Source organism: Coregonus lavaretus, assembly GCF_964263955.1.
Source record: "Coregonus lavaretus genome assembly, chromosome: 4".
Classification (NCBI taxonomy): domain Eukaryota; kingdom Metazoa; phylum Chordata; class Actinopteri; order Salmoniformes; family Salmonidae; genus Coregonus; species Coregonus lavaretus.
The window spans coordinates 40,059,844-40,076,090 of NC_139991.1; the positions used below are offsets into that span (position 1 = coordinate 40,059,844).

At 41.2% G+C, this 16,247-nt stretch overlaps 1 protein-coding gene across 1 annotated transcript in view; it reads right to left on the reverse strand.

Moving 5' to 3' along the window:
• The window catches only part of LOC311127418 (ras-specific guanine nucleotide-releasing factor 2-like), a gene marked incomplete at its 5' end in the record, with an annotated part of 33,177 nt that overhangs the window by 16,411 nt on the left and 519 nt on the right, over positions 1-16,247 (reverse strand). The window contains 8 exons of the mRNA XM_084159266.1: positions 4,009-4,172; positions 4,354-4,472; positions 4,576-4,685; positions 4,817-5,010; positions 5,150-5,229; positions 5,350-5,693; positions 5,890-6,037; positions 6,728-6,834. Coding sequence (XP_084015392.1) covers positions 4,009-4,172; positions 4,354-4,472; positions 4,576-4,685; positions 4,817-5,010; positions 5,150-5,229; positions 5,350-5,693; positions 5,890-6,037; positions 6,728-6,834 — 1,266 coding nt within the window. The remainder of the gene's footprint in view (positions 1-4,008; positions 4,173-4,353; positions 4,473-4,575; positions 4,686-4,816; positions 5,011-5,149; positions 5,230-5,349; positions 5,694-5,889; positions 6,038-6,727; positions 6,835-16,247) is intronic.

Genomic DNA, 16,247 nt, shown 5'->3' on the forward strand with positions numbered 1-16,247 from the left:
AAGCCTTTACGTCTGGGAAAACTCCAGGGCTGGATGGCATACCAGTTGAGGTATACCAATTTATTTGTAAAATATACTCAGAGGACTGTTATTAGCATGTTTTAACCACTCCTATGTAAATGGTAGATTATCAGACACTCAACAAGAAGGTCTGATTTCATTGTTACTGAAACAGGATACAAGTGGGAAATATAAAGATCCAGTCCATTCAAAAAAATGGAGGCCCCTTACACTTCAGTGTTGTGATGCAAAAAGTCTTGCATAGAATTAAAAAGGTATTGTTGGACATTATTCATTCTAATCAGACAGGTTTTTTACATGGACGATACATTGGAGATAATACAGGGCAAGTACTGGAAACAATAGAACAATATGAAAAATCTGGGAAACCAGGCCTGCTATTCATAGCTGACTTGGAAAAGGATTTTGATAAAGTACGACTGGAGTTATATATAAATGCCTGGAACATTTCAATTTTGAAGAATCACTTATAAAATTGGTTAAAATCATTATGTATAGGTGTAAAATAGTAAATAATGGCTACTTCTCTGAAAGTTTTAAACTGTCAAGAGTAGTAAAACAAGGTTGTTCATTATCGGCATATCTATTTATTATGGCCGTCGAAATGTTAGCTATTAAAATCAGTTCCAACAATAATATCAAGGGATTAGAAATCCAGGGCTTAAAAACAAAGGTGTCCACAACTTGGATCCCTCCACAGCCTCATAGAGGATCTAGATAATTTTTCTAACCTCTCTGGATTACAACCAAATTATGATAAGTGTACTATATTACGTATTGGATCACTAAAAAATACAACTTTTACATTACTGTGTAGTTTACCAATAAAATGGTCTGATGGTGATGTGGATATACTCGGTATTCATATCCCAAAATAAATAAATGATCTCACTCCAATAAACTTTAATAGAAAGTTAGCAAAAATAGATAAGATCTTGCTACCATGGAAAGGTAAATACCTGTCTATTTGTGGAAAAATCACCCTGATTAACTCTTTAGTATTATCCCAGTTTACCTATTTGCTTATGGTCTTGCCTACGCCTAGCGAACAGTTTTTTAAAATATATGAGAAAAAAATATTCCATTTTATTTGGAAGGGCAAGCCAGACAAAATTAAACGGGCATATTTATATAATGAATATGAATTTGGAGAACAGAAATTATTAAATATTAATGCATTAGACCTATCACTAAAAGCTTCAGTCATACAAAAGTTATACTTAAATCCGAACTGGTTCTCTAGCAAATTAGTAAGATTGTCTCACCCCATGTTCAAGAATGGCCTTTTTCCCTTTATTCAGATAACAACCTCTCACTTTCAGTTATTTGAAAAGGAAAACATCTCCCAAATATTTATAAAACAAGCCATTGAAAATTGGTTGCAATTTCAATTTAATCCACCAGAAAGGACAGAACAAATAATGTAACAAATATTGTGGTTCAATTCAAATATACTAATTGAAAAAAAAAACATTATCTTTTGAAAAAATGTTTTAAAAAGGTATAATCTTCATAAATTATATCATAGGTAGGACTGGTGGAGTTATGTCTCACATGCAGCTAACAAAAACATATGGAAATGTCTGCTTTACCCAAAATTACAACCAACTAATTGCAGCATTACCGCAAAAATGGAAGCGGAAAGTGGAAGTGGGAAAAAGTAAGGAACTTGTCTATCGGCCCTGCATTAAAGAAAATTGTGATGAATAAAAAAGTTTATCAGTTTCATTTAAGGATCAAAAAATGGACAGCCGTGCCATATACTGTAGATTGCAAAATAGTTGGGAAGAGATTTTTGACGTACCGATTCCATGGCACATGGTTTATGAACTGATACGCAAAATGGATTCAAAACTTATAATTTTTCAATTAAAATTATTATACAAAATTCTTGCAACCAATATAATGTTATTTATTTTGGGAATACAACCTTCCCAGCTCTGCAGATTTTGCTGCGAAGAGACAGAATCATTAGATCATTTGTTTTGGTACTGTCCATATGTAGCTTGTTTTTGGTCACAGGTCCAGGAATGGCTGAAGGATTTCAATATTTACCTGGAGCTAACCCTGCAGATAGCACTACTGGGTGATCTGAAAAGTCATAGTCAATCGATCAATAATATAATAATACTTTTAGCAAAAATGTTTATTTTCAATTTACAATCTGTAGAAACAATGAGAATAGAAAGGTTCAGAACTTTTGTGAAACATCACAGTACAGTTGAAAAATATATGGCAAATAGAAATCCAATATGGATGGTGTTAAGAGATAGATGGGTGGTGTTGAATGGAGCTGAAGGTTGAGACTAATAACAACTAATAACAACAAGATAACTAATGTAAAACCGACTGTGTCCATAAAATGTATATAGGTTACAGGTTAATAACTTTTGTGAAAGAGCACAGTTTGAAAGATATGGCAAATAGAAATCAAACTGGATCAGAAATAGATGGGAGAGGTTGAGGAAGGACAAGAGTAAAAACAAACAAAATAGAACTATTGTAAAATAGACTGTGTCCATAAAATTTATATAGTATGTATAAGCTGGAAGTAGAGGCCTAAGCGTTGTTGTTCACTAGTTTACTCCAATTAGGGGAGGGGTGGTAGGGTTAGAAAGTAATAAAGGAAAATATATATTTTTTAAAGGATATGTATATACATGTATTTACACTCCTGATCAAAAGTTTGGGGTCACTTAGAAATGTCCTTGTTTTTGAAAGAAAAGCCATTTTTTTGTCCATTAAAATAACATCAAATTGATCATAAATACAGTGTAGACAATGTTAATTTTGTAAATGGCTATTGTAGCTGGAAACGGCTGATTTTTTATGGAATATCTAAATAGGCGTACAGAGGCCCATTATCAGCAACCATCAGTCCTGTGTTCCAATGGCACGTTGTGTTTGCTAATCCAAGTTCATCATTTTAAAAGGCTAATTGATCATTAGAAAACCCTTTTGCAATTATGTTAGTAGAGCTGGGTTCGATTACAGGCTCAAAATGGCCAGAAACAAATAACTTTTTTCTGAAACTCGTCAGTCTATTCTTGTTCTGAGAAATGAAGGCTATTCCATGCGAGAAATTGCCAAAAAACTGAAGATCTCGTACAACGCTGTGTACTACTCCTTCACAGAACAGCGCAAACTGGTTCTAACCAGAATAGAAAGAGGAGTGGGAGGCCCCGGTGCACAACTGAGCAAGAGGACAAATACATTAGAGTGTCTAGTTTGAGAAACAGACGCCTCACAGGTCCTCAACTGGCAGCTTCATTAAATAGTACCCGTAAAACACCAGTCTCAACATCAACAGTGAAGAGGAGACTCCAGGATGCTGACATTCTAGGCAAAGTTGCAAAGAAAAAGCCATATCTCAGACTGGCCAATAAAAAGAAAAGATTAAGATGGGCAGTCTGAGATATGTCTTTTTCTTTGCAACTTTGCCTAGAAGGTCAGCATCCTGGAGTCTCCTCTTCACTGTTGATGTTGAGACTGGGATTAGCAAACACAACGTGCCATTGGAACACAGGACTGTTGCTGATTATGGGCCTCTTGTACGCCTATATAGATATTCCATTAACAATCAGCCGTTTCCAGCTACAATAGCCATTTACAACATTAACAATGTCTACACTGTATTTCTGATCAATTTGATGTTATTTTAATGTACAAAAAAATTGCTTTTCTTTCGAAAACAAGGACATTTCTAAGTGAACCCAAACTTTTGAACGGTAGTGTATATGTATGTATGTATATATGTATTTATATGTGTATGTATATGTGTGTATGTATGTGTATGTATGTATATGTATATTAGCAAAAAATATATTGGTGATTGGAAGTGACGCAGACAATTACATTGATGGAAGCTACAATCTATCTGCAATATTAAAGCTGATCTACCCCGCCCCCAAAAAAAACAAAAAAAAAACAATAAAAGATCTGACATCTGTACATGCATATGTGTCTGTGCGTGTGTTTGACTCTCACCTTGAGCAAGTGCAGCTTTCCCCCAGAGGTGCGTGTGCAGACAAGAAAGTGTTTTGTAAACAGGAAGCACTGTCGTTCTCCTTCCTTCCTGAGGGACAGAGAGCCCAGACGGACCTTACTGAGCATGCCCCGTTCACTGCTGGATGGGAGCTGGATCAGAGAGCCTGATGGGTAAAGACAGAGAGTGTGTGTGTGTTTGGTGGGAGGGGGAAAAAACTAAAAACATAGGTTACACATACTGTACTACTGATGACAGTTACCGGTAACCATCTTATAATGTTCTGGATTCTGGTTGGTGTGTGTGTGTATGTGTGAGTGCATTTGTATGTGTGGGTGTGTACTCACCCTGTCTGACAAAGGTCTGGCTGGTATCCAGTAATATGTCACAGCCTTCTACGATCATTCTCTCGATGGCCAGATTCTTACGAATGTTCTCTGTATCGCTCACCTCATCATGCATCATCCTGACAACACAATCACCGTTAGCTACATTATCCACTACACAACCATTGTTAACTACATGATCTACTACACAACCACTGTTAACTACAGCTCCATTATCCTCACTTTGACAGCTCCTCTAGTTTGGACTTGGCAAACTCCAGGCTCTTGCGCTCCACGTGCTCATGAGGTGTATGTGCCAGCAGCTCATGGAGAGTGATGATGTAACGAGGAATCTGAAACACAATGGAGAGGTGTCTGTCAGTCAGTCAGATCTGGGCCATATACTAGATGTGGGAGAGGAGGGGTTAAAGGTTGGAGGTTATTGAGGTCTGGACGCACGTGTGTGTGAGTGTGCGCGTGTTACCTGGAACATTGGGTATGTGAGGAAGGTCTCCAGCATGCGTCCCTCACAGGCAGCGTTCGCCTCATACTGCTTCAGCAGCTTGTCAAAGTCCCTGTTCTGTTTACAGTTGGCCAGAACCTGCAGGCTGTACTGGTGGTTCCTCACAAACTCCTGGTAGATGTTCAGCATGGGCAGCAGGATGTCAAACAGGTCCGCTAGAGAGACAGACACATAAAACACATTAGTTCACTAGACATTCCACACAAGGACAATGGTAGAGGTTAGCTAGAGTAGATTTGACCCAACATAGATGCCTCATATCTCACCCAGCTCACTCAATCATTGATCACTCACCTAGCACCAGCGTAGGCCAGTTGGCTATCCGAGCCTTCAAGCCCTGGTGGAAGATCTCATGGAGGAACATGATGGTCTCACTGGGGACACAAAGAAGAAGAAGATATTGCTTAGAACTATTCAATCCTTTCAGATCAACACAAGTGTATAGGGTGTAGGGGCTATGGACTGGTTCTGGAGGGGTCCAGACTGTGTGTTACCTATTGAGGAAGATGCTGCTGACGTCGTCGTGGCTGATGGGAGGTTTCTTGGAGCTGGCAGCCATACGTAGGGGCCTGAGGAAGAAGTTGACCAGGACAGAGAGCTGGCAGACGTACTCGGTCTCTGCCTCCACCATGTTGAACACAATGTGGTTCCTCTTCCTCATGTTCTCAGCGTGGGGAGAACAGATGTAGTCCTGGACGATGATCTTCCACTTCCTCCGACACAGCCAGCCTCGCATGAAACTCTGAACCTTTTTGATCTTTTTAATGTCTGGGTCTTCCTCCTCCTGGTTGGTCTGGTAAGGCAGCATCCTCTCCTTGGCCTTGTTCAACAGCACGATCTGGAAGAACACAGTCAACAGTCAACACACAACAGTCAACACACAACAATCAACACAAAACAAACACCAGTCAGATCCCCTTGCCTAATGGAAACCTTTATTTGTGTGTGTATTTTTGTGTGTGAGCATGTGTGTGTGGCTACGTGTGTTGTGTGTATGAGTGTGCGAGTTAATCTGTCTATGTGTGTGTGTGTACCTCTGCTTTGAGCCTCTCGATCTCTGTGTCCTGGTCCTCTAGCTGAGTGCGTAGCTGGTTGGCCGCCACCTTCTCTGTTTCCATGATCTGGACCAGGTGGATGTACTTCTGCATCAGGACCTCACGCTCAATGATGATGTCAGAGTAACTAGAGGTGGAATTGTAAGTGTGGAATGTTAAGTTTAAACCAAGTTGACATGGTGCACACTGCACAGGGAACACCATAAAAGCATTATGCTCGATACGTATTACATTTAAAAGTAAACACCATAGCATAAATGTATTCATCATCCCTCCGTGTAGAGAGAGAGAGAGAGAGAGGGAGAGATAGAGAGAGAACGTGGGAGATGTAGAGAGAGCGAGACTGAGAAGTTATAGTAGTGGGGTGAAGAGAGAGAGAAAGTGCTGGATAGAGACAGAGAGAGTAGGGGGAGAGAGAGAGAGCGAGGCAGAGTGTCAAGGTTAGGCCTGTGATGTAATCACTCTGGTGGTACGGCACCAGAGTGTGACCTAAATGTGAACTGCTCCGAGCAGAGCACACACACTCTTACAAATGGAGCAGACGTGTGGAGAGGGGGTTGTGTGTGTGTGTTTAGTGTGTGGATCACTACACAGTCACTGTGTGTTTCAGAGCAGAACACGCCATACTGGCTGCCTAGGTGACAGTCAGCTGATGCATTTGCATGTGTGACATGAGTATAACAAGCAAGCCAGACCCAAATCAAACCCTAACTCCTATCCTTCCCTTAGCCCTTAGCTGCTAGCTCTTAGCCCCCGGGCTCGGGCTCTTGTAAAGAGGCGTTGAGGTGTTGTTGTTGGATAGACTCCACCCTCTTACCTGGCCTGTTGGATAGACTCCACCCACTTATTGCAGTCTGACTCCTCCTCCGTCCGCAGCTCCAGAGGCTTCTGACCGTCATGGCCAAACACCACCAGGAAGTAGTGCTGGAGGAAACAGGAAACAGAAATACTATTACCAGGAAGTAAACAGAAAATAGAATCAACATTTTAAGGCAGTACCAGAGAGGAAGAGGCAAAGCGAGAGGGTCCACTTCTGTCAAAATCTGTCCACGCGAGAATACAAAAAATCCCCACTTGGTCTGCTTATATTGGTTTGCTTAACCTTTTACTGCAGTGGGCTAAATCAGGGTCACACAGAATGTCCTGGAAAGCCACACACGCACGTAGACGCACACACATTCACAAAATCCAGAACTCACATTCCAGTACTAGAAGAATAATGCTGTTTTTGTCTGACTAGTTTTTATCCATGTCTTGTTCTTTCTCTGAAAGGAATCCGATAAACAGGGAATTTATCGGATAAACAATACTCTCATAATATGAAACGTGACTTAATTGTTTAAAAACCTGAGAGAATATTTATTGGGCATGGAAAGCAGGAAATGTCATCCCAAATGAGCCCTTCTGTCTGTGACTAAGTTCCCTGACCAAGAGAACAGGAGTAGGGAAACAGGAGAGAGAACAGGAGAGAAAATAGGAGAGAGAACAGGAGAGAGGACAGGAGAGAGAACAGGAGAGAAAATAGGAGAGAGAACAGGAGAGAGAACAGGAGAGAGAACAGGAGAGAGAACATTAGAGAGAACAGGAGAGAGAACAGGAGAGAAAACAGGAGAGAAAACAGGAGAGAAAACAGGAGAGAAAACAGGAGAGAGAACAGGAGAGAAAACAGGAGAGAAAACAGGAGAGAGAACAGGAGAGAAAACAGGAGAGAGAACAGGAGAGAGAACAGGAGAGAAAACAGGAGAGAAAACAGGAGCGAAAACAGGAGAGAGAACAGGAGAGAGAACAGGAGAGAAAACAGGAGAGAGAACAGGAGAGTGCTATAGAGCACATAGTACAGAACCAGGTTTCCTGCTAAATAAATGTTGTCTTATTTAGCTACTGTGTTCTGCCCACTGATTCCTTGGGAAGAAAAGGAGAGTGATTGGTTGTGCAATATTTGTTTTTCTTCTATTCTATTCTATTCTGTTAAACAATAATTTTACATGTTGAATGTTAATTTTCTATTTTAAATTAGAATGTATTTTCATATAATTATGATTTGAATGTCACGACGTCTGCTTATTTAGAAAATAAACATGTTATCTGTACCTGATACATAAAATACTGGATTCAATTAGAACATAATTTTCATACAATTAGATTCAAATTCCACCACAAGAATTTGTTTATATCAAATAAAATCAGATGATACAAAAATGTGTGTGCGGTGTGCACGTGTGTATATAAGCGGGTGAGAGATTCTAGCTAGTGTGTGTGCCTGTTAAGAGACCAGAGAGAGGCTTAAGGGCTTGTTCGTGTTGTATGTGTGTGTGTGTGTGTGTGTGTGTGTGTGTGTGTGTGTGTGTAGGTTACATAACCACCATTGCTTGTGCAGCTCCTTACTGCTGCTAATGCGGCTTCCCCGGCCAAAGGCCTGCTGTCAGCTGAGGGATAACAATGAGAGAGAGAGATGGAGGGAAAGAGAGAGGGAGAGAGAGAGAGAGAGAGAGAGAGAGAGAGAGAGAGAGAGAGAGAGAGAGAGAGAGAGAGAGAGAGAGAGAGAGAGAGAGAGAGAGAGAGAGAGAGAGAGAGAGAGGAGGGGGAGGCAGGTCCACACACAGGACCACTCCACATGAGCCATCAGTTCATATCTCTGGTGTCTAATCTGAATAACAACATGATAGGAGCCCTAGACAGCATGTCAACATAGCAAGACACAACAGGTGCAACAAACATAAAGGCCTATGGACGAATAGTTGACTTCCATTTCTGTGTCAGACTGACAAACTGGAGAGCTTTGAGCCAGCAGCAGCCAGCAGACTAAAGTAGCAAAATACAAATAGGCTGAGCGTGTGTGTGCATTCATGTCTGTGTGTGAATGTGTGTGTGTGTCTGCATGTGTGTGTTAATGTGAGGACAGATGAAGGATTTCTGCTGGTCAGCTGGGTGCCTGAGCTGCTTACAGCAGCAAAACACAAACATGCTGATTTCCTTTGAAAGATACAATCTGAGTGATACAACTGGGAGAAAATACATACACACATGAACAGACGCACGCACACACACACTCACTCACTCACTCACTCACTCACTCACTCACTCACTCACTCACTCACTCACACACAGTCCCAGGCCTCAACATATCCAGGTAAACAGAGAGCTCTGTACAGTATGTAGACTGTGTGGCTTGAGGCTAAAGGACCAGCAAGCTGCTATTCTTAGTCAGAAGCATCCTAGAGCACTTGTACCCTGACACACACATAGAAACACACACACACACACACACACACACACACACACAGGGCATCTGATTCTCCAGCAAACTCTATCTCTCAATATCCTGCTGGCTTTCAGTCTTTCTCTCTCTCCTTTTCTCCCCCCTCTCTCTCTCTCTCTCTGGTTGATATTTGTGGTAGTATGTGATTGTTTTAAATGTACAGTTTCATTCCTTTTCAGTGACCTAATTAAGTGTTTTTTAAATTCAAATTTTCTCTCTCCCTCAGTCTCTCTCTAACAGGGTTTAATTTACTGGCCATTTGAGAAATTTACCAGACCCATATGCAGTGGGTGCATAACCCATTAGGGCATCCACCCACGGTGCTCAGAATGACAGAAATCACATTTAGATTATGGTAATGAATCTTAACAGAACATGCAACTCATGTAATGAAGCAGCCAATAAAATGTCATTCTAAAATTTGCTAAAATGCAATTTGCGGGAAAACACCATTCTAAACAGTGCACCTGATAATGGTTCCATATGTGACAGAAATGAACATCTCTGTTAGAAACTTAGAAAGAGGGGGAATCTAAAGATGTAACAACTAGGATGGATTGCTAATATGACTAGGATTGTGCCTTTGGCTTCTGGACAACAAAATAAAGTTGATATGAAAACCAATAGAACAGGAGAGCAATCGCATAGCAGTGGGTTCAATAGGGAAGTAAATGAAATAATGAATCCTGTCTATACAGAAATAAATAACATCATTCAAAAAACTTCACCAGAAAGCATGACTTAGCCACAGAGGAATAAAGGATCATTAGCTTATTTTGAAAAATAGCTGTTGATTGTTTCAAATCACAAGCTTGTAGTCCTATGCCTAGCTGATTATTGAGTTGCGGCTGTCAGTGAAAAGCATCTAAAATGTGTATGAAGATAATGTGTCTTGAGTATAATTTAATTAAGCTGTTTCCCACCAATTCTTGCGCATTCATTGTTTCATTGTGTGAATTGTTTGCCCTTAGATTTTTTTATCAATTCCCCATTATATATGTCACCAGTAGTAAATATACCGGTAATCCCAGTAATTTTGTTACATTAATTTCTGTTAAAGCATCTATTAATTTCAGTAATTTACAGTTCTCATTCTAGGAGTGGAAACATTGTTTGCAGAGTTCTCAACCTACACTTGTGAGAAACAAGTTTTGGTTAATTTCATAACCATAATTTACGAGATTTATCAATTGTTTCATTGTTTTTTGTTTAGAGTGCTCCATGTGAGCAATGAGCATGTGTCTGGTTTCTCTGTCCTGATAACGTTGAGGGAATGCACGTGCCTGAGCACGCATAGAAGTTCCTGGCCTGCTGCGCAGAAATGTAGGAAAGTGTTTTTTTTTAACATCCATTGCGAATGATAATATATTAAAACTATAGTTCCTCACAGTAAGCTATTTGAAAAATCTTTCCAACAATCTCCCCCTCTATGATCACCAATCCTCGGCGTGAAAGAGCATAGGCTATCATTTATTTAGCTGCCAAGGGATCACAGTGTATCAATGTGTCCATATGGCAGAGGCTGGTGATCTCACATTAATTGACTTTTAGCTTTTAGATTTGTATCATTTTCATTCAGATTTTATGATTAACCATGTGACAATGATTTTGAGAAATGAAAACGTTATTATTGAACTGAAACTGTTTCACGAAAATGCACATTTTGGGACGCAGATTTGGTAGAAATGGTAGCATACATTTTAAGCTTCCCCAAACTTTAAACTCACGCTTAGCCTATGAAGTCTTTATTAAAGAATTTCCTCCATGTTTCTATGGTTGGATTATGCCTATAGGCTACTTTGAACCAAGGTAAGACATGCCTCATAATATAAAATAAAACATTCAGGTTTCAAACAAGTATGTTTTCAAAATGCATACTGCCTTTAGCTCACATTGTAAAGTGGTGGGTGACGTGCTGATAGCCTGTTGCCTGCACTTGAATGGCGAATGGGAGGGGTGCTTCAATTACCAGTTGAGAAATAAAAATAGTAGCTCTTTTTAACTCTGCACCAAAACTGTTTTTAACGCGATTGTATTTAGAATTTTTGCGCAATGAATGGTCATATGTTTTACTCCAGCTGCAACCTGCTGAGGAGCTGCAGGAAAAATCCTGCTCAAAATAGTCTCTGTATGCTGTGTGTGTGATAGTTTTGTTGGATAAATAAGATTCATGATGACTAACGAAAATATGCACAAGCCAATTTAATTCCACAAAATTATGCAAATTAACCTATAGACCGATAATGTATTTCCATCGAATGGTATTTCCATCATTGAATAAAAAGCATTATTTTGCAATGGGATTTGTTTTGTCCCGGTCATTTTGGCCGGCAACAGTTACATTTATCGGCTTGTCATTTTTTTTATCGGCCAAAAGCCGGCAATTGCCGGCTAACGGAAACTCTGCTCTCTAACTGTCACAGTCAGTCTTCAGGGTGTAGTGAACCATGTGTACTAAGAGTCGACACCATCACAGCAGAGGACCACAAACACACAACCCTTCTCCACTTCTTCTCATCATACATCATACTTAATACTGTCAATCACATCCCAGCTCTCATTTACACACACATCATCTCTCTCTCTCTCTCTCTCTCTCTCTCTCTCTCTCTCTCTCTCCTCATCTCCAGCCTTTTACTCCCTCCCTCCAGCCTTCTCTTAGCCTTATCATCTCTCATTCTCTCCCTCCCTCTAATTCTCTTTCTCTGCGAGAACTTGTAGGCTATCTTGTATAACATTTCTTGAAGTGCTACTGCTGTATGTGTGTGTGCGCACGCGTGCGTGCGTGTGTGTGAGGTATGTGTTCTAAAAATGTGCCACTTCAACTATCAACCCTGGTAACCATGGTAACCCATCAATCAGCCGGCTGGCTGGCATTGAAGTAGCCTATAGTAGGCCACCTCATTAGCATTCAGAACTTTCCTCTGTGAGACCACAGAGAGGTAGATTATCTAAGGACTTACATAAAGAGAGAGATGGGAAAGAGAGATACAGACAGACAGACAGACAGACAGAAAACACTTACACACTTACAGGCAGTCAGAATTCCCTATCCTCCTTCCCCCTTCCTCCCCTTCTCTCTTCCTTCCATCCTTTCCTCCTTCCTCCATATAAAACAATTAAGGCTTCATTTGGCTTCATTTGCGTCTGCAGCTCTCAATGTTGCTTTAGGGTCCTTTGCACGCCCCCTCCAACCCCCCTCCCAAAAGAATAAGAGGAAACACTGCTTCCCAAACTGCTGCCATTCGCAGGTTTACAGTCTGTCCGCCCTCCCCCCTCCCCAACCCCTCCTTTTCACCAGAGACTGAGCCTTCACACGGAACTTTCCGTGACTATCTCCCCTCTCTTCACAGAGAGTCTACAGCCTCAGAGCCTGCAGCAAGACTACAGACACACATTATCCTCCACTACCTCACAAGACCAGGACCACACATACACACACACATGGGACATGAGACATTAACACAACACACAGCCCAAACCCCCTAGACACTTACAGTCGCTACAGTAGTTGATAAAAGTTTAAAAAATGATGACAACAGCAACTTTAAGGACATGAGGCTGCGGCTCTAAGGCACGATATCAGGTTCTGTGAGGATAAAGCTGTTGTTCTATTATTCCAAACTGTACCACTCTGTGTGTGTGTGTTTGTGCTATCTGAGAGGACATCAGTAGAACACACACTGCTCTGCCTCTCAATCACATATGACTGTAAGTCGCTTCGGATAAAAGCGTCTGCTAAATGGCATATTATATTATATTAATCAGCCATCGCCACTTTGAAGCTCTCTGATATTTTAGTCTGGTTTAAATGCTTCGGTGTCTTTGTGGATTGCGCGTTTGTCTGCGTGTGTGTGTTTGTGAGGGTGTGTGTGTGCATGCACGTCCATGTTTGCGTGTGTGTTTGCGTGTGTGTTTGCATGTGTGTTTGTGTGTGTGTTTAAAACCCTATCACTTTCCAGCCTTTGGAGCTGTGTGTTTGTGTTCCACTAAGTGGCCTTGATCCAACAGAATCAAACACTGTATTGTTTGGGATGTCCCATGAATATGCAATGCTGAAGCACCAGGTAGATATCAATTAGGTTTACAACACATAGACGTTACTACCTTAGTAATATCATTGTAATATGTGTGTAAATACAGTGTAATTACAGTAGGCCTATCTATTGGTATAATACTGTTATAAGACTGTTCCACGTGGTTGTTGCACAGCTGTACCAAACCTGTTTAGGGCGCATGTTCCCTAGCACATGGTGGAAACGGTGACCTCACACACACTGTCAACCACATGCACACGTCACACATACATTCACGGGAGGGTCAGTGACCTCATTTATAACATGCAATCACAGGAGGAACAGAATCTGAGGGGGGAAAGAGTTAGATACTGCAGTTGCTATTTCTCACTCTACGACAACATTGACACTTGTATGGACGGATTTGGTTTGTTCAATGTTCCATGGAGCCATTTGGTTGTAGCTGCTATAGCTGTTAGTGTCCAGCTCTGTGGAGCTGGTGGTTCGCAGGGATGTCAGACACACACACACACACACACACGTCAGACATGGGTGCAGGGGAAATCTAATGGGGCCAAATGTGATCTAATGTGTGTCCCCAACACCAGCACACAACACCAACCTCTAAGATAACGTGACCTGATCTGATGTGACAATGAAAATCCCTCTTCCTGCTGCCTCCAGGCTATGAGCTAATCTCTGTCTCATTAGATGATGGTTGTGGTGGTGTTGGTGATTTTTGTTGTCGTCCTATTTTCAACAATGAGCTGCCCTTCTGACACTTCTGATCTCATTAGGGTTTTAACCAAAAAAGGCACAAAACTGGAAATGATTTTTGAAGCTAAATTATGTTGATACCCTTGATCTAGAGCATGTAAAGTGATGTTGATAAAGTGATTGTTTTTCAGTCGTAGTACAGTAGGCCTATATATAGTACAGTACACGGATGCAGGTTAATTTCAAAGGCATGGGTTGAATACTGTGCCAAGGGGACAGTAGCGGCACACATTGGAGATACACAGACACAGATAAGATAGTGCACCTAAAGAGATAGAGAAACACAGAGATATATACATTTACATTTAAGTCATTTAGCAGACGCTCTTATCCAGAGCGACTTACAGGAGCAATTAGGGTTAAGTGCCTTGCTCAAGGGCACAGACAGATTTTTCATCTAGTCGGCTCAGGGATTAGAACCAGCGACCTTTCGGTAACTGGCACTACGCTCTTAACCACTAAGCTACCTGCCACCCCAGACACAGATAAGATAGTGTACCTAAAGAGATAGAGAAACACAGAGATATATACAGACACAGATAAGATAGTGTACCCAAAGAGATAGAGAAACACAGAGATGTATACAGACACAGATAAGATAGTGTACCTAAAGAGATAGAGAAACACAGAGATGTATACAGACACAGTTAAGATAGTGTACCCAAAGAGATAGAGAAACACAGAGATGTATACAGACACAGATAAGATAGTGTACCCAAAGAGATACATTATATATACAAAAGTATGAGGATACCCCTTCAAATTAGTAGATTCGGCTATTTCAGCCACACCCGTTGCTGACAGGTGTATAAAATCGAGCACACAGACATGCAATCTCCATAGTCAACAACGGCTCAGCAGCGAAGTGGTAGGCCACACAAGCTCACAGAACGGGACCGCTGAGTGCTGAAGCACGTAATAATTGTCTGTCCTTAGTTACAACACTCACTACCGAGTTCCAAACTGCCTCTGGAAGCAACGTCAGCACAAGAACTGTTCATCGGGAGCTTCATGAAATAGGTTTCCCTGGTTGGGCTAGGCCCCTTAATTCCAGTGAAGAGAAATCTTAACGCTACAGCATACAATGACACTCTAGATGATTCTGTGCTTCCAACTTTGTGGATTCAGTTTGGAGAAGGCCCTTTCCTGTTTCAGCATGACAATGCCCCCGTGCACAAAGCGAGGTCCATACAGAAATGGTTTGTCGAGATCGGTATGGAAGAACTTGACTGGCCTGCACAGAGCCCTGATCTCAACCCCATCGAACACCTTTGGGATGAATTAGAACGCTGACTGCGAGCCAGGCCTAATCGCCCAACATCAGTGTGGAACCTCACTAATGCTCTTGTGGCTGAATGGAAGCAAGTCCTCACAGCAATGTTCCAACATCTAGTGGGAAGCCTTCCCAGAAGAGTGGAGACAGTTATAGCAACAAAGGGGGGACCAACTCCATATTAATGGCCATGATTTTGGAATGAGATGTTCGACGAGCAGGTGTCCATATACTTTTGGTCATGTAGTGTACATACGCAGATGTGGAGACACAGACAGATTACAAGTTCATGTGTAAATGCAATAATATATATATACAGTAGAAGAAACATTTGCATAAATGTGCTAATACAAAGGTAGTAGACTACTGTAGTGTATACAGAGCCAGTGAACGTGCTGTCTCCACTCTCCAACTGTGAGGATGTAATAGGTCAACAAGAAAACATCTGTTCCCAGTCACTGACTCCATGCAGCTCATCACAATAACAAAGATGTCAACCAGTAATGGAACTCTTCATAGGGGCTATTAGACTAGTATTTCCATATTTAGCTTCAGTTCACTACACTCTTAGAAAAAAGTGTTAAAGGATGCTTCAGCTGTCCCCATAGGAGAACCCTTTTTGGTTCCAGGTAGAACTCTTTTGGGTTCCATGTAGAACCCTCTGTGTAAAAGGTTCTACATGGAACTAAAAAGGGTTCTACCTGGAACGAAAAGGGTTCTACTTGAAACCAAAAAGGGTTCTTCAAAGGGTTCTCCTATCAGGACAGCCGAAGAACCCTTTTAGGTTCCAGATAGCACTTTTTTTTCTAAGAGTGTACATGGGAATATACTAACTACAGCAACTGTCATGAGGATATGGCATACCAGTAGTAGTCTGTGCTGCTTCATTCTAAAAATGTAAAGCCACATTTTGAAATATTCGACATGTATTCCAGGTAGGCCTAACTGTGTAATATCTAACTGCCCATGCTGTCCATCAACATCCCAGGCCTCTAGTTCTCTCTGTGACAGA